Source organism: Lepus europaeus, chromosome 5, assembly GCF_033115175.1.
Source record: "Lepus europaeus isolate LE1 chromosome 5, mLepTim1.pri, whole genome shotgun sequence".
Classification (NCBI taxonomy): domain Eukaryota; kingdom Metazoa; phylum Chordata; class Mammalia; order Lagomorpha; family Leporidae; genus Lepus; species Lepus europaeus.
This window is the reverse complement of record NC_084831.1, coordinates 20,106,743-20,127,013: the sequence shown is the minus strand read 5'-3', so window position 1 is coordinate 20,127,013 and position 20,271 is coordinate 20,106,743. Positions and strand designations below refer to the sequence as shown.

At 60.5% G+C, this 20,271-nt stretch overlaps 2 protein-coding genes across 7 annotated transcripts; one reads left to right on the top strand and one right to left on the bottom strand.

Annotated features, from left to right (window-relative positions):
• The first annotated feature begins 5,040 nt into the window (after nucleotides 1-5,040).
• Nucleotides 5,041-12,179, top strand: TENT5B (terminal nucleotidyltransferase 5B). The gene is made up of 2 exons (XM_062190715.1): nucleotides 5,041-5,508; nucleotides 9,996-12,179. Exons 1-2 carry the CDS (start codon nucleotides 5,242-5,244, stop codon nucleotides 11,013-11,015), a joined length of 1,287 nt encoding a protein of 428 aa, XP_062046699.1. The 5' UTR covers nucleotides 5,041-5,241; the 3' UTR covers nucleotides 11,016-12,179.
• TRNP1 (TMF1 regulated nuclear protein 1) lies at nucleotides 11,840-20,069 on the bottom strand. Of its 6 annotated transcripts, none has more exons than XM_062190721.1 (3): nucleotides 19,145-20,069; nucleotides 18,516-18,705; nucleotides 11,840-15,250 (listed from the first exon to the last, which is right to left on the bottom strand). In XM_062190721.1, exon 1 carries the CDS (start codon nucleotides 19,983-19,985, stop codon nucleotides 19,302-19,304), a length of 684 nt encoding a protein of 227 aa, XP_062046705.1. In that variant the 5' UTR covers nucleotides 19,986-20,069; the 3' UTR covers nucleotides 11,840-15,250; nucleotides 18,516-18,705; nucleotides 19,145-19,301. The 6 variants fall into 6 exon arrangements, with proteins under 6 accessions (XP_062046705.1, XP_062046703.1, XP_062046706.1 ...); XM_062190719.1 differs by having other exon boundaries at nucleotides 19,163-20,069; XM_062190722.1 differs by lacking the exon at nucleotides 18,516-18,705 and having other exon boundaries at nucleotides 11,840-15,258.
• Between the last annotated feature and the right edge of the window lie 202 nt (nucleotides 20,070-20,271).

The window sequence follows — 20,271 nt, the reverse complement described above, 5'->3', positions numbered from 1 at the left end:
GGAGACCAGATGATGACACCAAGGGCTGAGCACACAGAGGAGAGGAGTGGGGAGTGAGTCTGGGGCCTTTCACGGTGTAGGGTTTGAGCAGCTGAGGAGACCACAGAACAGCAGTCAGGGACAGGGGTGGGAGGGAGACAAGGACATGGTGGCCTCTTAGAATCAAGGGAAGGGGCCAGTGCTGTGACATAGCCGGTAAAGCCACCACCTGCAGTGCTAGCATCCCATATTGGCACCAGTTCTAGTCCCGGCTGCCCCACTTCCTATCCAGCTCTCTGCTATGGCCTGGGAAAACAATAGAAGATGGCCCAAGTCCTTGGGCCCCTGCACCCACGTGGGAGACCCAGAAGAAATTCCTGTGTTCTGGCTTCAGATTGGCGCAGCTCTGGCCATTGTGGCCATTTGGGAAGTGAACCAGCAAATGGAAGGCCCCCCTACTCTGTAACTCTGCCTTTCAAATAAATAAACAAATCTTTAAAAAAAAAAAAGGATTAAGAATTGATCATTAGGATTTGAGAAAATTTTGCAAATCACGTATCTGATAAGGGACTTATATCTGGAATATATAAAGAACGCTTCCAACTCAAAAACAAGAACAAGTGCACAATTGGGGGCAGGCATTTGGTGCAGTGATTAGGAGCCCCCTTGCATCTCCTATCAGAGTGACTGGGTTCCAGTCCTCATTCCATTCTCCAGTCCAGCTTCTTGCTAATCCACACTGATAGGCTGAACTGTGGCTCAAGTACTTGGGTCCCTACAGTCCATGTGGGAAACCCAGGTTGAGTCCTAGGATCCAGGCTTTGGCTTGGCCCAAACTCAGCTGCTGCAGGCATTTGGGGAACAAACCAACAGGTGGAAGATCTCTCTTTGTCTGTCTCCCTATCTCTTCCTTTCAAATAAATAAAATAAAATACATTTTTAAGATAAATAACTAGCACACTTTTATAAGTGGACAAGGGTGGCCATTTTGCTTAATGATTAGATGCCAGTTAGGGGGGCTGTGTTGTGATACAGCTGGTAAAGCCACCACCTGTGATGCTAGCATCCCATATGAGTGCCAGTTCAAGTCCCAGCTGTCCCACTCCTAGTCTAGCTCCCTGCTAATCGCCTGGAAAAAGTTGCAGGAGATGGCCCAAGAACCACCCAAGTGGAGACCCGGGTGATGCTCCTGGCTCCTGGCTTTGGCCTGGCCCACATTGAGGAGTGAACCAGAGGATGGAAGATCTCTATCTGTTTCTCTCTCTCTCTAACTCTTTCAAATAAATAAATAAATACATCTTTAAAAACAAGTACAAAAGATGCAGTTCGGGTACCTGCATCCCACACCAGAGTCTCTGGGTTTGATTCCTGGCTCCAGCTTCCTGCTACTGCAGACCCCAGGAGGCAGTGGCGAGGGCTCAAGCAGTGGTTCCCTACAACCCGTGTTGGAGACCTGGATTGAGTTCCTGGCTCCTGGCTTTGGCCTTGACCAGCTCTGGTTGTTGCAGGCATTTGAGGAGTGAATCAGTGATTTCTCTCTGTTTCTATGTCTCCCTGCCTTTCAAATACATTAACCAAATAAATTTGTAAAAGAGCTGGACAATTGAAGGCCACAGGCATACACATTTTTTAAAGAGCTCTGCTATGGCGAGAAATTGGTGGAAGGGGAGAGATGCGTGGGGCCAAGAGAGGTTTTTTCACTTTCTTGCAATGCACAAAATCATGTTTTAGCGCTGCTTGCGATGACCCAGTCAGCAAGAGAGGGAAACTGTCCAGAGTGAGTCCTGAGAGAATGGGACAGCAGCCTTGGCTGGAGCAAGCAGGGAGGGAGGCCAGGCAGGAAGGCGTGAGGGAGCGGCTGAGAGTCCAAGACAACTCTGTTCTGGTGGCTTCTGTTTCCTTGGAGACGTTTGACATTGCGCTGTGGGACAGGGGCTGTGAACAGCCCAGGTCGGAGGGCAGGATTGTCAGACTGCACCGGGGGTCCCAGAGGCTGGTGGGCGTGACATTCAAAGGAGGCCCGTGAGCAGGGCAGGTCTTCCTCCGGCCTGGGATTTGCCGGGGTGTGGTTTCTCTAGGCAGATGCAATTTGATGAGGCGCAGGGGGAGAGGGTGCGTGCCAGGAGGGAATTACGGCTGTGGTCCATGGAATCCAGGCTGTCTGGGGAGGGGAAGGCCATGACAGAAAGTATGGGCCAATTGGATTCAAGGCCATGGAGGGTCAAGGCACAGTCGGAGTTGGTCTCAAGTCACAAGCGGGAAAGACCGGAGCTGCTGTCAGGGGGGTGGGCTACTTGGTGTCAGCATTACACAGGGAGCAAGCACAATTACTGGCCATGATGACGTCCATTACCTGGGCTGTGAGAACCTGAGGCGGGGAGGAGGCTCACAGGGAGGGTGGGGGCCTCATTTGTGCGTAATCCACCTCATGATGTCATCCTCAGGGGCGGGGCCTGGCCCTGGGATTCAGCCAGACCTGGGAAAGGAAAACGTGGGGCTTGCTCTGAGCTCAGTTTCTCTACCTGCAAAGGAAAGGTGACCGTTGCATGCTAAGACTGTGCTCTGAAAGCTGAGCGGGAGAGTCTGTGGCAAGTGCCGGGCATTTCCTTCATCATGGAAAGTCCCCTTTAAGATCGCAATGAAGACAGGACATCTGAGAGCAGCCAGTGGCTCTGCAGGGCACACAGTGTCATGCGCCTCCACCCCCGGGACAACTGACAGCTGCTCTCCGTGAAGCTGAAAGCCCCTATTTGCTGTCCCTGCTCTCTCTCAGCTCCCTCCACTGCCCGCCCCCTCCACCGTCACCTCCATCCCCACCATCATGACGTTCACGCCCTGTAATTCAGCAAACATGGAGATGACCAGCTTTGGGAATGGAAGCAGGGTGATTCACGATATGTGAATTTGCTAATTGCTTTTCCTAGCCCAGACAGAAGGACGAGAGAAAAAGAGATGAGCTTCCTTTCCAAGAAAATGCCATCTAGTGTGTAGGATGAACTGTTGCCTGGTTAGGGAGATATTCCATGATCGCACTGTGCTGTCTACCCACACCTCTGGTTCTCTCTCTCTCTCTCTCTCTCTCTCTCTCAGGGTTCTCTCTTCTGGGACCTTGTTTTATTTTTTTTTCTTAGCTCTACATGAAATGTTTATTTGTTTACTTGACTATTGTCTTTCTCATTAGAGAGTTCTGGGCTCAGCCCAGTACCTGGTCCACAGTCTGTTGGCTGATGAATGAATGGATGGATCTTGTGGGTGGGGCTGGAGCTGTGCCAAGCACAACTTTGTGATATGTGCCAAGTCTTCCAAGCAGAGTGGTTGCAAAATTGGGCTCTGGAGTCAGGAGACCTGGACTTGAGCCCCGGACTGCCAAGTAGTGGTTTGTGTGACCTTGGGGACATCACTTGACCTGCCTAAGCCTGTGTTTCTTTAGCTGTAGGCTGGGCACAATGACCCCACACACTGAGGTGTATGCTAGCAACTAGAGGTCATGTATGTAAACGAGCTTGTGTGGAGCAGGAATTCAGCAAGTGTTCCCGTCTGTTTTCCCTCTTTTGCCATGGCACGGAAGTGGGGGTAGCAGGCCACCTGGACCTTTCTCCTCGTTAACCTCAAGGATATGTGCTGGGTCCAACGAAGATTCCTATGTCTGTTTTATTCATTTGTTTGTTTGTTTAAGAGGTAGAGTTACAGATAAAGAGAGGGAGAGACAGAGAGAAAGGTCTTCCATTCACTGGGTCACTTCCCAGCTGGAGCTGAGCTGATCTGAAGCCAGGGGCCAGAGCTTCTTCCAGGTCCCCCATGCAGGTGCAGGGGCCCAAGCACTTGGGCCATCTTCCACTGCTTTCCCAGGCCATAGCACAGAGCTGGATCAAAAGAGGAGCAGCCAGGATTCGAACCGGTGTCCATATGGGGTGCCAGTGCCACAGATGGAGTCTTAGCCTACTAGGCCACAGTGCCGGTCCCTCTATAAACTTCTTAGCAGCTGACTGCACTGAGGCCTGGAAGGGACTGGTCCAAGACCACTGAGCCAAGCAGGGGAGCAAGCAGTGGGTCCCCTCCCGGAAAGCCAGAGCCAGGGGCTGCTTGGCCCAAGAGTCGGCCTCCCCAGGTCCACTCCCATGTCTGTCAGGGTCAGGCTGGTGACCTCAGGCTTACCAATTCCAGATCTTGGTTTCCCCATTTGTAAAGTGGCCCTATGACTGCTGCCCAGGCTGCCTCACAGGAGAACGTCGGGAGGATCAGATTCAATTTGAAACGCTATTGAGAATATATTTAAGAGTAATGATTACAGTGATGAATCGGATAGCTTTAGTTTCTGAATGTTTGCCACAACACGTTTATTTAAAATCAGGAAGGAAAGAGATGAATTTAAAGCCATAATGAGGCTGCACTCTCCCAGCTCTGTAAGGTGGGAGAGGAAGCCAGGCTCACGGAGTGCCCATCCTCCAGCCCCGAAAAAGCCCCGGGTCGGCTCAGGTGCAGCTGAAAGGGTCTGCCGGTGCTACAGCCTTGGTCCAGGACTTGCGGGGACGCTAGGGAAGCTGTACCGGTTCCTGGAGCGCATCTACCCCGCCTGCCCCTGCACAGCCACACCAGCCAGGCTGCGGAGTGCACGGGCCAGGCAAGAGAGGGCGTTAGAAAGCGCCTCGCAGAATTCAGCAAACGGCGCCATCTCTCCGGGCTTCTGGAAAAGAGCGGACGACCAGGACCGGCCCGAGCGATTTTCTCAGTTCCTTCTGGAATGTCTCAGCGATCCGACCCTGCGGCAAACTCCACAACTCCCTTTCCTCCCTTTCCTCTGGAGGGCGCTTTCCCTTTAAGTTCAGGCCCACCCGGGCCAACGACAATGAACAAATTCTTTAAAGACCAAAGGAGGGAATTCAGCGTGTGAAGGGGGCGGGGCATGGGCGTGCCTTCCAGCCAATCGGAATCGCCTTGGGAAACACTGACTCACGTGCAAAGTTCTGCGGGCCAATGGCAAGGGCATCAAGAGGCGGGGCAGCTCCCTCTGCGTGACAGCAGCGCGGGCCAATAGACATGCGGCCCGCGGCCTATAAGAGTCAGCTGGGCAGGGGACCGCGGGCTTTAGGGTCGGTGGGTCGTCGCTGTCGGAGGTGTGCCCCGGGTTTGTCTCGCCGTCGCTGCCGCCCCGTCCCTGCATCTCCGCGCCCCGCCTTGGTCCCAGCACAGCCTCTTCCCCCGCCCTCCTCCCCTTAATCACCCCCCGGTTTCTGCCGTCGGGGCTCCGGGGCTGGGCGAACGATGCTGTCGGAGAGCGGAGCTGAGAGCGGAGACGGGGCGGCTGCGCAGGTGGGGACGGCTGCGGCCTCGGCGGTGGCTATGGCCGCCCCGGCCGGCGGCGGCCCCGACCCAGAGACCTCTTCGGCCTCGGCCTCCCCCGGCCGGCACCTGAGCAGGCTGAGTTGGCCACAGGTGAAGCGGCTGGACGCACTCCTGAGCGAGCCGATTCCCATTCACGGGCGCGGTAACTTCCCCACGCTGAGCGTGCAGCCCCGGCAGATCGTGCAGGTGAGAGGGCGCCTGGCGGGCGCGGGTAGGGGGGTCTGGGGGCTCTTGGGCTGGGAGGCACCGGGAGTCTGGTCAGTTCTCTGGGCAGCTCGGGAAACTGAGGAACGGGGCTGGGGCTGTAAACCTTGCACAGAACGTGTTGATGGTAGACCAGACCTCTTCCTCCTGCACCTCCTCCTCCTCCCCATTTGGCTTTCCCTGTCCCCCCTCCCCTCGGGCCCTGGTCGGGGGAGACGACAAGAACAGGGAGGCACTTGGCGGGAAGAAGAGCCCTGCCTGCGAGGACAGAAGATGCCAGGCAGCCCTGGGTGGGTAGGTGTGCACGTGTGGGCGAAACAGCTTTCAGTCCCCAGCCTCACCTCCCACCCCCTTCACCGGCTCAAGATCCCAGGATCAGAATCTCTGTGTGTTCCCATAGAACCCTTGCCTAGGTGGGAAAGTCCAGAAATCCCCACGGGGGGCTCCCTGTCTCCTGGCTGGGGTTGTGTGAGTCCTGGGCAGCCCAGCCCTGAGGGCGACGTCCGTATTTGTCTCCCTCCCCAACAGAAATGCAGCAAAGCCCAGGTCTCAGAGCGGCAGCCCCGCGTTTCTCCTGGGGAACCAGAGAAGGGAATTCTGCCAGCTCTTTCCTTTCTTCAGACTCCAGCTCTTCCCCTACCTGACTCTCTGTGACCCCAAATCTCTCTTTCATCTGCGCAGCCCAGGCACAGTCACGCTCTGCCATGCCAGAGTTAGATCATTATTGAACCCATTTTACAGCCGAGGCCTCTGGGGCGGTAGTGAGCTACCTACAATGGCCTAATAAGGTGAAAATCAAACCCTGCGACTCGGGTCTTCCTGGGACCAGGCTGCTGCAGACTCAGGGTTTGCCCAAGCCCTCCTCCCCCTCCCCAGCTTTCAAGCTCACCTTCTAGGTGTTAGGGGAGTCCCTGATGGAAGGAGCCAGGAAATCCCTCGACAACCCCTGAGTGTGCTGCCAGCCAGGGCATCTACCTTCTGGGGAGGCAGCCAACCAAGCCAGGTGAAGCAGACCATGCCCCTGCCTCCAGTAGGGGGGAGGACTGTATAGAGGGGGGTTTCCTCGTCCGCCCTCCCCAGGAACAAGGAACCCAACCGGAGGGGGTGGAGGCAGGGGCAGATTCCCGGGGCCTGACTCACCGCGGCCCAGAGCTGCTCGCAGAGGCATTCCTCGGCTGCCCGCTGTCATCTGGCTGATGAGCAAACCGGCCAAGGCTTTTTCTCCCCAGGACAGATTGTGGCACGGGGGACCAGGAAGGTGGAGCCCAGCGTGGGAGCCCCTTCTGCAGGGACACGGGTGCCCTCGGAGGAGAGGTCCTTGTGCCTTTCACGATGATCCAAACTGCTTTTATCAGTGCTTGCTAGGTGCCAGGCCCTGGTAGGGACACCAAGGGCACAGATGTGATTAGGTCCTCATAGCCAGGTCCACAGGCGCTGGCTCTGTGATGGCGGTGGTGGCCCCACCGCCTCCTGGACGAGGCTCAGGGAGACCGCAGAATGGCGAGCTGTCAGAGCTGGACTAGGCGGTCAGGCACCTGCGTTCAGGGCTTGGGCCAGTGTCAGTGTCCTTCACTGTCGTCATCTGCGCAGTGGGGACAGCTCCAGCACCCTGTCTGCTTCCAGAAGCCAAGGAAACAGCTGCCTCCCCTGGGGAGAAAGCCTGTCTCCCAGCAGGAACCCTGCTTGGGATGGGGGTGGGGAGGAAGGAGTGCAGATGGGGGCATCACGCAGGCTGGGGGGTGGCAGCAGTACTGATTGTTGCCTTGGGGCTTCTCAGCACTGGAAGTTTTCTTCCCCTCTACCCCACGAGGCTTTGCCTATGGCAACAATCTCAGCAGCTGGAGATGCTGTTGTTGCTGACACTGGGCTAAGGGACCCACCCTGGAGGCCCCCTGCCTACAGCTCTGGGAAGCTTGGTTCTAACTAAGCTTGGCTACTAATTGGCTCTGTGACCTTGGGTAAGTCCTCTGCCTTCTCTGAGCAGAGGACCGAGCTATATAACCTGAGCTCTCCAGTTGCAGCCAGCGGCTGCTCTGGGTGTGAGTTTCACAAGCCTGCCGGCTGACCACCTGCCAGTCTCCTTCCCTGTGGGTCTTGCAGCAGCCCAGAAGAGATGGTTTGGGGGAGGGCCTTGGCACAGGAGAAAGGAGGGTGCAGTCCCTGCCCCCTCTGTGACTGGAAAGTCTGATTCAGGAGGCGCCAAGCTGCCCTGCAGTCCTGGGGTGTGGTGGTATCTGGGGATCACCTGCCAAACTGGCTGCAGTCACACCTGGGAAAGAGACAACAGCCGCTGGCTGGCTGACACAGCTGCCCATGGCCCTGATGCAGGGGGTTAACAAGGGTGCTACGGCCTACTCACCAGGCCAGACGCCATGCCCAGGGGGGTACCAGCCTAGGAGCAGGTGCTGGCACAGAGGGAGGCTCTGTCAGCCTATGGCACTAGGGGAGGGGTCCAGTCTGCTCTTGTGGGTCTGCAGGGTCCTTGGACAGAGGACATTGGCCCACTGCTCTCATTGGCCTCCGTATTACCTGACAGGTGTGGGTTAGAAGTCTGGAGGCTGGACTGAAGCAACTGGCCCCGGCTGGCTGGCTGAGGCACACCCAGCCCCTACCTGCCTGCTCCCCAGCTGCTCCAGCTCTGGGCCTCAGGGAATGGAGGCCTGGCCTCACTTTGAAATTTTGAAAGGCAAGGAGGTTGAGAACATTAGTCCCTTAGTCCCTGCTCTTTCCAATCTGGGCTCTGCACCATGCAGGGAACAGGATTGGCTCTGGAGCCAGCCAGACCTGGGGTTGAAGGTGCCTTCAGGTGATCATGAACAGGTGACCCCACTCCTGTGAACCTTGGTGTCTGCGTGGAGAACACAGACATCATAAGATGTGTCCCTCATGGATTCAGGTGTGGCCCGGCACCTGGCACTCACGGGGTGCCTAAGTGCTTCCTCCTCCCCTACTCCATTCCTGTCCCCCTTGTTCCTGAGGGCCAGTTGCTTACCACCAGTGTTGCCATGACAACCTCTTCCCTTAGTCAAGGCTCTGGTCCCGGAAGCCTTCCTGGAGGAGCCGCCCGCCTTGGATTGCCCCACTGAGCTTGCCTCCTCAGCACTTGGGTGCATTCTTTGCAGTAATTCCCTGGGAGGCAAGGAGGGCAGCCCAACCCAGAGCTGGGCGCTGACTTGGCAGCGTGGTGAGGTTGCAGAATCGCAGCAGGCAGGAATGCTGCCTGGTCACTTTCCGGATGGTGTGTGAGGCACTTTGGGCTGCTGACCCTGCTGGCTCTTCTCCACGCCCGGGGCCCGGGGAGCTGCCCCCAGTTGGGCAACAGGTTCAAGAAACCCCGTCGGCTCCCTGTCGGGTCTCTCCCCACTGGGCTAGGGAGCTTTCCTTGGATCCTGACCCCGTGGAAAGGGCCTGGCTTTGGCCTCCCATCCCTGCCACTTCTGCATGGCTTCACCCGACTGCCTCCCTGGGTGCTTGTAAAGATGAGTTAAGTGTGTCAATGTCAGAGCAGCCTGCACGGAAGGGAGAGTCCAACCAAGCTGGGTTTTAGTCTGAACCTGGCTACTCTGCGGCCTGGGGCACGTTTCTTAACCGCTCTGTGCCCCATCTGTCAACTGGAATCGGCGGATTGTTGTGAGGGTTAAGGTGGTAATGAACGGGAAATGCTAAAGATATCCCCGATCCACTGGAGCAGTTAGCTCGGTGCCCAGCACGAAGCCAAGTGTTCCACTTGCAGAGTTAGAGAGATAGAATAGCCTAGTGGTTTGGGCATGGACTCAGGTGCACTCACAACTCTGCATTCTCCAGCTGTGTGGCTTTGGGCCAGTGAGTTGGCCCCAGCTGTGAAGTGGGGACGAAAGCACCTAGCCCCCCGATTTATCATGAGGATTAAGTGAGTTTATATCCACAACTCCATCTGGGTCTCCCTGGTGAGCAGCAGGGCCTGAGGACTAGGCCCACCATCTACTGCTTCCAGGCACGTTAGCAGGAAGCTGGACTGGAAGCAGAGTAGCCAGGACGCGACCAGCACACAGATACAGGGATGTGGGTGTCACTTTAATCCGCTGTGCCACGACACCTGCCTCAAGTTTCTATTTTAATGTGTAAGAGCACTTTAAAAGTTCATGGAAATACCTGCTATGAAAAAACTACACATGGATTTCAAAATTCTTTGCAACAAAACAAATGTTTCTTTTAATTTCCTGTTTCCGGGAACCCTCCCAAGCAGCCTAGTGAAAAGTGGGTAGATGAAGACCTGACACCTGGCAAATCCTGTGCAGGTTTGCTCTTCCTGCTGCTGTTCTGAGTCATGTTAGGAGATGGAAGCTTAGAGGGTTACAGGTTTCCAAAGTTACAACAGTTGGCAAGGGCTCAGCACTGATGGGTGGTGCCCTGAGCCTTCCATGGAACTCCCAGAGCGCTCCCAGGGACCCAGGCTCCTGACACCTGTCCTCCTGCCTCGGCTCTCACAGGTGGTCCGCAGCAGCCTGGAGGAGCAGGGACTTCGAGTGCACAGCGTGCGACTCCATGGCTCGGCCGCCAGCCACGTCCTGCACCCTGAGAGCGGCCTGGGTTACAAGGACCTGGACCTGGTGTTCCGGGTGGACCTGCGCAGCGAGGCGTCCTTCCAGCTGACCAAGGCCGTGGTGCTGGCCTGTCTGCTGGACTTCCTGCCCGCCGGCGTGAGCCGGGCCAAGATCACGCCCGTGACCCTCAAGGAGGCGTACGTGCAGAAGCTGGTCAAAGTGTGCACGGACACAGACCGCTGGAGCCTCATCTCGCTGTCCAACAAGAGCGGCAAGAACGTGGAACTCAAGTTTGTGGACTCCGTGAGGCGCCAGTTCGAGTTCAGCGTGGACTCCTTCCAGATCGTCCTGGACTCGCTGCTGCTCTTCGGCCAGTGCTCGTCCACGCCCATGTCCGAGGCCTTCCACCCGACGGTGACGGGCGAGAGCCTGTACGGAGACTTCGCCGAAGCCCTGGAGCACCTGCGGCACCGCGTCATCGCCACGCGCAGCCCGGAGGAGATCCGCGGCGGCGGCCTGCTCAAGTACTGCCACCTGCTGGTGCGCGGCTTCCGGCCGCGGCCCCGGCCCGACGTGCGCGCACTGCAGCGCTACATGTGCTCGCGGTTCTTCATCGACTTCCCGGACCTGGCCGAGCAGCAGCGCACGCTGGAGCGCTACCTGGAGGCCCACTTCGGCGGCGCCGACGCCCCGCGCCGCTACGCCTGCCTGGTGACGCTGCATCGGGTGGTCAACGAGAGCACCGTGTGCCTCATGAACCACGAGCGCCGCCAGACGCTGGACCTGATCGCAGCGCTGGCGCTGCAGGCGCTGGCCGAGCAGGGCCCCGCCGCCGCCGCCGCGCTGGCCTGGCGCCCTCCAGGCCCCGACGGGCTCGTGCCGGCCACCGTCAATTACTACGTCACCCCCGTGCAGCCTCTGCTGGCTCGGGCACACGCCTATCCAACCTGGCTGCCATGTAACTGACTTGGACCCCGGGCAGAAGAGGTTGGGCCTCCCGGGGTGGCATGGGACCCCCAGGAGTGGGTGGAGGTCAGGACCGGGGACAGGCAGCCTGTGCCGGCCGGCCCAGCCCTGCTGCAGGGGCGGGCCTGCAGCTGAACAGGCAACCTCCCCACGAGTGGCCTCCAGGGGCTTAAGGCCACGCGGGGGGCTCCCGGCAGCGGGCAGACCCTTTGGTGAGTGCCCCCTGCTTCTGGACCAGCATGATGGTGGGCTGAAGGGGCTGTTTGCTTTTGGAACCGGTCGGCTTCAGGAGAGAAGCAAGTCTGGGTGGTAGCCTCAAGGCCCAGCACCTCGGGTGGATCTCCCTGGCCTTGAGAGGGTCTTTTGGACAAGAGCAGAGTCCCAGGGACTGCAGCCCACTCCCCACCCACCCCCGGGGATGTATGGGGACTGCTCACTTGGGGGGCGGGGGCGGGCCACTAACCCTGTGGTCCAACCTGGCTAATCACTGGAGAGGGAAACTGAGACATCAGTCAGACACATGGGTTTGGGGAGGGATGGGTGTAGCCCAGACTCCTGAAATCCATACCCCAAGCTGTGAAGACCTCCTAAGGGCTGGAGTGAGCCGTGGGCAGGCGCCAGGTGGCCCAGGGTGGGAGGCAGCCCACGCCCCTCCCAGTGTGCGGCTCCTTCCCCCTTGCACCGTGAGGAGCCAGCCTGCCTGCCTGGGAGCTTGTTCTTTGGGAGGTGCTGGGGCCGCAGTTGAGTGCTCCTGCCCCCAACCCCCGCGGCCCTGGCTTGGTTATGGGGCTCTCACATGGGGGAGGGACCCCTCCTTTTCCATCCCTCCGGGTTTGTTGTTTTGCACTCCCAGCACGTGCCAATAAAGATTGCCTGCACTGAGCCTGCACCATGCCTTCTCCCAGGAAAGGAAGGACCATCCACGCCTCCTGGGGCTGCAGCTGCCTCCCCCGGTCTGAGCCTGGCTTGTATTGTGGGAGGGAGCACTGGAGGGACCGAGTTGTTGGAGGCCTGGGCTGTGGCTGGGGGTCGCCCCTCCTCCCCTAAGTACCTGCCCCAGATGACAACTGTATTCTGGGAGTTGATGTCCGCGTCTGACCTGCAAGTGCCTCTCGCTGAATAGTGAGTGTTGTAGTGATTTCTGCCCTGACTCCTAAGAGCCCCCGACCTGGCCAGCCACTCCACTGCCTAGTCATTGACTCAGACCCTGGTCAGCCCATCTCTTCCTAGGGAACAAGTGAGCGCATCTGCACTGGAGGCCCCTCCAGAAACAGCAGCGAATGGGGCAGGTGTCGTCTGAGCCGTGAACTCGCCACTTGGGCTGCCCATGTCCCACGTTGGCAGCGCCCTATTCAAGTCCTAGCTCCTCTGCCATGATCCAGCTTCTTGCTAAGGTGATCCTGGGAGGTTGCAGTGAAAGCTCAAGTACTAGGACCCCTTCCACCCCCGTGGGAGACCCACATGGAGTTCCAGGCTCTGGGCTTTGGCTTGAGTCAGCCCTGGCTGTAGTAAACAACTGGGGAGTGAACCAGCAAACAGATCTTGCATTCTGCCTTTCAAGTAAAATGGAAAAAAAATTCTCCAAGAGACAGCAGCAGAGATGCGGGATCTCAGGGTCCCCCAGAGTCCAGGTAGAGCCTCCTCCCTGGGGGGGCTTCCCTCAGTCCCCAGTCCCCCTCCACAAGTGCTGCTGGGTGTGCTGACTTGCCCCCAGCAGCTCCCCTGAAGGGGCAGGGTCTCTGCAGACCCAGCTGGGGCCGTGCCAGGAGCAGTTCCCTCGGGGCATCAGGAGGTGCCCTGGACGCTGCCCTCCCTCTTTGATCCAGGGATTGCAAAGCCCTTAACACAGTCAGCCTCATTAGGGGCCTCTGAAGTGGCGGCTTTGATGGTTGCAGCCAGGGTGGAAAAAACAAGAGGAGTCCTCAGGGTATCAGGGTGAGCCCAGCCACCTCACCTGCTCCTTGGGTCCCTGCTGGGTGACCTGGTCCCTTCCACTGCTGGAGGGGCAAACAGAACCGCTTCCTCGACCGGGTGACCCACACCGGCCCCCCACCCACATCCCAGCTGTGTTGCCTCCCTGCTCTGGCCATCTGAGCCTGGGTATGAGAGGATGCTCATAGTGTAGGCAGGCACAGCCTGTCCAGGTGAGGCGTGGCCTTGAAGCCCACATGGTGCATGTGCAGTGCTCGCCGTGTGGTGTTCTCGGGGACAAACGGCCACAGAAGATGAAGATTACATTCTAATGGGGTAGATGCCATACAGACCCAGGAGATCCACGATGCAGATGGAGTGAGCCAGGGGTAGGTGCCTGTGTAGACGGGGCTGGAGGTGCTGGGGTTCACCAAGGTTAAGAGGAAACGACACCATTGGCCCAAGACCTCAAGGCGGCAGGAAGCCAGCCACGTGGGTGTGCGGGGCAGGTGTTCCGGCCTGGGAACTCGTCTGAAGGTACTCATGCTCTCCCAGGCGTGTCTGGGGAAGGACACTTGCGCCTGGGGGGTGTCTGGCTGGCCCGTGCAGGGCCCAAGAGTTCAGAGCAAGAGCTTCCGTCTCGAGAGCAGGCTCATCCAGTCCCCCAAATCACCTCTCATTTCATCCTCCCGACTCCAGGGGACAAGAGCAAGTGTGAGTCCCATTTTACAGACAGGGAAACCAAGGCCCGAGAAGTCAAGGTGTGCCCGACTCCGGAGCCACTGCTGTCAGCCTCTCCCTGTGCACATGTGGATGGCTGAGAAAGCAGTCCCCTGTGCCCATACGTGGCACGTTCAGCGCTCCTGTGACACTGGCCGCAGCTTGTGGTGACCATCTGGGGCCCGTGGTGGCGACCGCGTGCCTCTGGGTGTGTTTGGGAGTGGCGCGGTATTTCTGGGAGTGAGACAAACACTGACTCAGAGACTGGCATTGTTCTGCAGCCTTGGACATGCTGGCATAGGCAGGAATTGGGAGCTGGGACTCAGACCCTGGTGGAGGGAAGCAAGCCCCATTCTCTACCCTCCAGCCAGGCAGGGACGTGACCCACCGGCCCCTCCGGGTCCCCTCTCTGCCCTTCTGCTCTGAGCCCTGGGGTCGCTGCCATCGAGGGACAGGGCATCAATGGCTCCCTTGTTCCCAGCTTCCTGTGGGACGACAGTGACAGGCCCCAGCAGGAAGGTGAAGGAAGCCGGGCGTGTACTCCGTGTTGATCCCCACCTGGCTGCTGCCCTTGTCCCCGCAGGCTTCCCACTGTTGCCAGCCCTGCCCACCCCCTTGGGCTGAGGCCCCTTTCTAAATTTCCCAGCTGGAACGTGCCCTGTCTCCTGCAGTGACCGCCACTGACCAACCCAGGCTCATACAGCCCCGCCCACCCCCCACCCCGCCATCATGCTGCCAACGTCACACAGTCGCACACAGGTCCCCTCATCACCTCCGGTGACAGGGAGGATGGCCCCGGGGAGGGCGGACCGTGGGCACACCGGGCACCAGGCCCAGGTCGCCCAATGACACCACACAGAAGCTGCTCAAGGAACCGGCCGCTCAAAGAGCCGTGACAGTCACCAAGGACGCGCTGCGTGGACAGCAGCCTCGCAGGGGCGAGGTTTATTCTTCCTGCTCTGATTCACGCGCTGCTGGGTTCTACACGTTCTGGGCTGGGAGGAAACGAGCTCCCTTCTCCCACCGTTGTCGGGAGACTGCAATGCAGGGGTTTCTGTCTTCACTGAACACTTGACACAGGAGTTTAAGTCTGCCCCTACCAGGAGCCAGCAGCTGACCGCTGGGCCGCAGGTGTGCTCCCATCACGGGGAGGGCCAGGGACCCCTCTTTGCTCAGACCCCCCCAGATTTCCCCCCTACAGGCCTCCTGGCACCACGAGACCCCAAAGCAGTGACGTCCACCAAGGCGGTGACGTCCACCAACATGGGGACCGGAGCCGGCAGTGGCAGCTTCAGGACAGCTGTATCTTTAAAGGAAATCCCTTTCGTTTCCCCTTGGAAATGCTTGCTGTGCTCTGAAATCATCGGCCTGCACCTCAGGGGCCTGTGGCAACATCTCCTCCCTGCAGTGTAAGCCAAAATGAAGGGTGGCACAGTGCGGGCAAGCTCCCCGCAGCCTGGCCCCTGGCCACTGTGGAGGGAGGGCTCCTGCAAGGAGGGCGCCAAGCCTGTGCAGAGTCAGTTCTGGAAGTCTTCCTGAAGGAGGTGCCCAGGGCAGGAGCGCAGTCCAGGAGTCCACGTCCACAGCGTGGAGGCTCGGAGGAGCTGAAAGACTGAAAGAAATCATTCCCAGAGCTGTAATTGCCTTTCCCACAGCAACCTGGCCCCCCAACCCCTCCACATCTACCTGCTTCCTGAGGGGCAGCTGCAGGAAATGGGGCTCCCCCAGCTCCAGCCCTGGACAAGGGTGGGGGCTCCTGGGGGAGGCAGAGGTTCTCTGGGACCTTAGTCCTTGGCTGGGATCCCCAATGGTCTGAGCAGCTCGAATGGAATGTTCCTGGGATGAAAAGCCTGCCCCTCCCCCCTCTCCCCTTATGGAGCTCCCCAGGGCTCCGGGGGCTGGGGGGGGGGGGGGGACGTTCCAGGGATTCCTCATATGGTGATACTCTGGAGAAGCCAGGGGCATGCGGGGCCGGCCCGGGGTGCCTGGGCTCCGTCTGGTAGCCTCTCCAGGCCTGGGCAGAACAGCTCCATCACCTACACATCTCCTGCTCCTCCCTAGCTCCACCCCAAAACACACAAACAAGAAACTGGCTCAGAAAAGGGAAGCCATTGCCCCCAGATTTCCCAGCTGGGGACGTTCCAGGCCAGGACAGAATCCGCAGTCTGCCTGGTTTGGCCTGGGACCCTTTCTGCTCCCCGCCACTGCCCCGGGACGTGTGTGTGTGTGTGTGTGTGTGTGTGTGAGCCTGCATCCCAGGCTCTCTGCTCTCCAAACCTCCCAGCCCAGATCTGCAGGGAGGGGAGGCTGCCCTCCACAGCAAGCCTGAGCCTGGCTCAGGCCCTCAGCATCCTGGGCCCACCCGCCCAGGAGCCAGGTGTGCTAACTCAGCCTGACTCACCCCCACAGCCCAGACAACCAGGCCCGGGTGTGCCCAGACCTCAGGGGGAGCCAGGCACCATTGTCTGCCAGCCCTCTAGGGTCCCCTATGTAACAGCCTCCCCAGAACTGAGGACCGGACAGGGGGCGCTACACACAGCCGGAAAGAAATCCCCCCAGACGGAGCCCTCTTAGCCACAGCCTAATGTTTAAGGGATCCCCCAGGTTCTGTCTTTGGATGAAGTCACTCGCCCGCCACGACCCTCTGCAGAGCGGCTGTGGGCTGAAGCAGACCCTGGGCTTGACGCAGTGCCAGGTGGGGTCAAGGACTAACAAGGGAAAGAATGGGCAGCAGTTTTCCCACGTGCTCCCTCTCCCCGAGCCATGAGCAGGTTGCCCCTCCTTCGGCTGGGAGAAGCCTGGGCCCCTGGGATGGTCTCACAGGACCCGGCTGGCGAGGGCCGGGATCCTCGCGGACACTGCAGGCTTGCAGCCTCATCTCTAGGCGGCCACCTCGGTTGCCAGGCGGCGGCAGGGCCGGGTGTTCGGCTCACTTAGACATGTTAAGAGCTCAGATGCTGAGCGCCAAACGAACAACCTCTTTGCAAGGAAGCCCCTTCCCCAAGCGAGTCCCCAGAACCACCACTACCCGCTAGTTCTGCCAGAGGTTTATAGTTCAAATTCCAGTTAGCCCCGGACAATCTGGAAGGACATGGGTGGGGGCGAGAACGCTGGGGACCGAACCTGTCCCAGGCCACGCCCCTAAGACTCACACAGTAGCCCCACACTGCCCTCTGGTGGCGGCGCCCACACACTGCTGGGGCAGCCAAGAGAGGGAAGGGCTTATCCAGGTGAAAGGGGGGGGCGGGGTGTCTCAGACTGGCAGCCTGAACTCCCAGCCCCAGGCATCAGCCTGAAGAAAGGCCCCTGTTACCCTCATTTCCCTTTGCTAAGATCCCAGATTCACTGGTGGCCATCAATGTCCTCAACGCCCAGGCCCCCCCAAAGATCCCCATGCTGTCCACGGGGCGGGGTGTGGGAAGATGGGAGCTAAGTCCCCTACCCAGGGGATAAGTTACTAACAATGGCATAGCAACAGTGCTCCAGCAACACACAACGCCCAGCGGCTGCCCCAGGATGACAGCCAAGGAGGGCTTCCTGGAGGAAGGTGGGAAGACAAAAGCCTGGGTCCCAGCCTGGTGCCATCAATGCTTGTGGACTGAGGGGGAAATGCAGCCAGGCCAGGACATTTCTGGGGGGAGCTCTGGGGGGACCGGAGGGGAAGGGAAGGTGACTTTGTCAGCTGGCTGAGGGGTAGTGGGCAGTATGCTAGGCAGGAGCTGGGGTTCAAGTCACCATGCGTGGTAAGCCCTGGCCGAGACCCCTGGTGGAGAGCAGGGGGCAGCAGCATTGCTCAGGTCACCAGGTCCAGGTGCCACGTGCCCAGAGTGGTGTCTCTAATTCTCTGCCCTCCCACCCCAACCCCAAATCGGGGGAAAGCTGATTATCAACAAATCCCAGAGCAGAGCGAAACGGTGGCTGCCCAGAGCACTTTACACCATTAGCTAAAAGCTCCCCTGCACCCGGTGCCCTCCCGTGCAACCCAGAAACCAAACAGTCCTGGCTGCAGCCCAGCACTGCGGCCTGAGCTCTCTCATCAGGTCACTCCCACAGAGCGCCCTCCCTGGGCCTCTAGACCCCCCATGGACCCAAACTGTTCCAGAAAGCGCTCCTTCTCTGGGGAGACCAGAGGACGCCAGCCCCCACCCCCGCCATGCTCCCATGACCCTGCTGAGACCCCACCCCACCCTGACCGCTCTTCCCAGGCTAAGACCTGGTTCAGGGACGCCTGAATACTGGCTGAGAAACCAGCCCCAAACTCTGGTACCCCGGGAGAGGACCAGCTGATGGGATAGCATCTGGGGAGGGTCTTGGAGCGGAACCAGCATCCCAGGCCTCTGACAATAGCCCCCTCCTCCTCCACCGCATTTCCAGGCCCCAACATGAGGACAGCCAGCCAGATCCAGAGAGGAGGAACGCAGCAAGCACCAGAGAGGCCAGCATAGTCCCAGGTCACACAGCAGCCAGCAGCCGGGCCAGCGCCCCCCTCGCCCCCACCCAGGACACACACAGGCCTGGGACCCCGCTCTGCCCCTTGCTGGCCTGTGACCTTGAAGGATCCCCTCTTCGCTCCACAAAGGGAGGACTCTACCCCTGGCTCCATGAGCAAAGCAGTGCCCAATCCTCAGTGCGAGTTAAAGAATGGAAGTGCCCGCCGGGACTCCACCTGGTGTTGGCCACCCCATGGCCCTTCTGGGAGGCGACCACGCGCATGCACTTCACGGACCACAGGTGAGGCTGCCTGAACTCGGCTGTGAGCAGCAGAGCCGCAGCTGAGTGGGGGAAGGGCTGAAGGACATCTGGACAGGAAGAGATCTCATTTCCAGTCTGGCCCTTTAAGGCCCCCTCTTCTGGAGGCTGATGCCATACCTGCCGCTTGGGGCCCGCTGAAGGCCATCGCCTGGCTCCAACCTGGCTCCAGCCCCGACCCAGCCAACCTAGAGCCAAGCTGGGGTGGGGGGCCCTGGGCAAGCAGGTGCCAAACTCCTTCTCGGTGCTGGGAGTCGGGCTGTGGCCTCAGCACAGTTGCGGGAGTCCTCAGCCTCTCTGGGGATTCCATCTCCACAGATGAGAAACAGGGGCCAGAGGAGGAGAACTCAGTCCTGCAGCCCCGGGCCGGCCCCCGCCCCATCCTGAGACCCCATCATTCTGCCTTCCCCAGGGGCCGGCAGAAAGCTGCCTCGGGGGCCAGGCTTCTCATAGCCCCCAGGAACCTAGGGCAGGGAAGGCAACTGGCGCTGGGGGTGGCGGGGCGACATCCGGACCGCGGGCTCCAGCAGGGGCAAGTCTGCCACGAAGCCCCTCCTGGGGTCTGAGCGCCCCCCCGGCTCTCACCGTCCAACTCTCTAACGGGGATTTAGGACCAACACCCTACTCGGTCCGGTGGTCAGGGAGGGGCGGAAAAGCGGGCAGCTTCATCAAGAACCCCGCAGACTCCAGAAGCCCCAGGAAGTGGGGGTCCCGGGCCCTGCACCCCCCGCCCCGCCTTGCGAACGCACCAGCCGCTAAGACCGCACCTCATGCTTCTCTCCTGGGCCCCTGGCCCCCGGACTGTATCCGCCTGTGGTCGACCTGTTCATCCACGTAGGTGTCGCCGTCCATCCATCCACCATGCGAACGTCCCGTCCAGGGTGGCCAGGGGTCCAGGCGCTGGGGTCAGCGCTGGGGGGAGGCGGGGCCGCGGGGCGGGCTGCGGCGAAAGGGCGAGTCGGGCTCCGGGCCGTGGCCGCGCCGCAGGCGCCCGGCGCCCCAGGGCACGCAGCCTCCGAGGCCGAGCGCGGAGGCGAGCAGCGCGGGCGGGCGGCCCCGGCGGCCGCGGCGAGAGCCCTTCTTGAGGCGGGACCCGTGCGCCGCCAGGTAGAGCTCGGCCTGGGCCACGCCACCGCTCAGGCGGCCCAGGCTCTCGGCGCGGTGCGCCAGGCGCAGCTCCGCCGCCAGGAAGACGCGGTGCAGCTGCAGCACCCGGCTCTCCAGCTCCGACACCAGGCGCCGGCGGCCCTCCACCTCCAGCAGCCGCCGCCGCGCTTCGGCCAGCTCCAGCGCGCGACCCCCCGGCCCCGCCGCCGCGCCCGGGCCGCCGCTCGCGCCCCCTGCCGGCCCGGTGACCCCCGCGCCCGCGCTAGCGCCCTGGCGCCAGCGCTGCAGCTCCTGCCCCTCGGCCGCGCCGGCTGCTGACCCCTGGGTCGCCTCGGGCTGCTGCGGGGCTGGGGTCAAGGTCGGAGTTGGGGGCGGGAGCTGAGGGGATGGCAGGGACTCCCGGGGCGGTGGCGGCGGGGACCCGGGTTCTGCGGTCCCTTCCTGGGCCCCCGGGCCGCAGGCGCTAATGCGGCAGCCCGGCATCCCCCGCCCCCGCAGGTCTGCGCCCGCCTGTCCGCGCGCGCGGGGAGGTGGTGGACACCCCGCACCCGGAAAGCAGAACGCGACCGCAACCCCCAGCACCGGCGCTGCGCCCGCCGCCGGTGCGTCTTATAGAGCACGGGGCGGAGCGATGGCCAGCTCGGCCAATCGGAGGCGGGCATGCCCTGAGCCTGCCTCCCGGGCCCCCGCGTGCGGGGCGTGCCCCAAAGACGGCTAGCGCCGCTGCTTAGAAATCACCGCACCCAGTCTCCACGCGGGGCACGCGGGC

Excerpts from the sequence above, each read along its gene's own strand:
- TENT5B (XM_062190715.1), top strand. The coding sequence starts at position 5,242 with ATGCTGTCGGAGAGCGGAGCTGAGAGCGGAGACGGGGCGGCTGCGCAG. Across the intron at positions 5,509-9,995 it reads AGCCCCGGCAGATCGTGCAG|GTGGTCCGCAGCAGCCTGGA; the intron begins GTGAGAGGGCGC and ends CGGCTCTCACAG.
- TRNP1 (XM_062190721.1), bottom strand. The coding sequence starts at position 19,985 with ATGCCGGGCTGCCGCATTAGCGCCTGCGGCCCGGGGGCCCAGGAAGGG.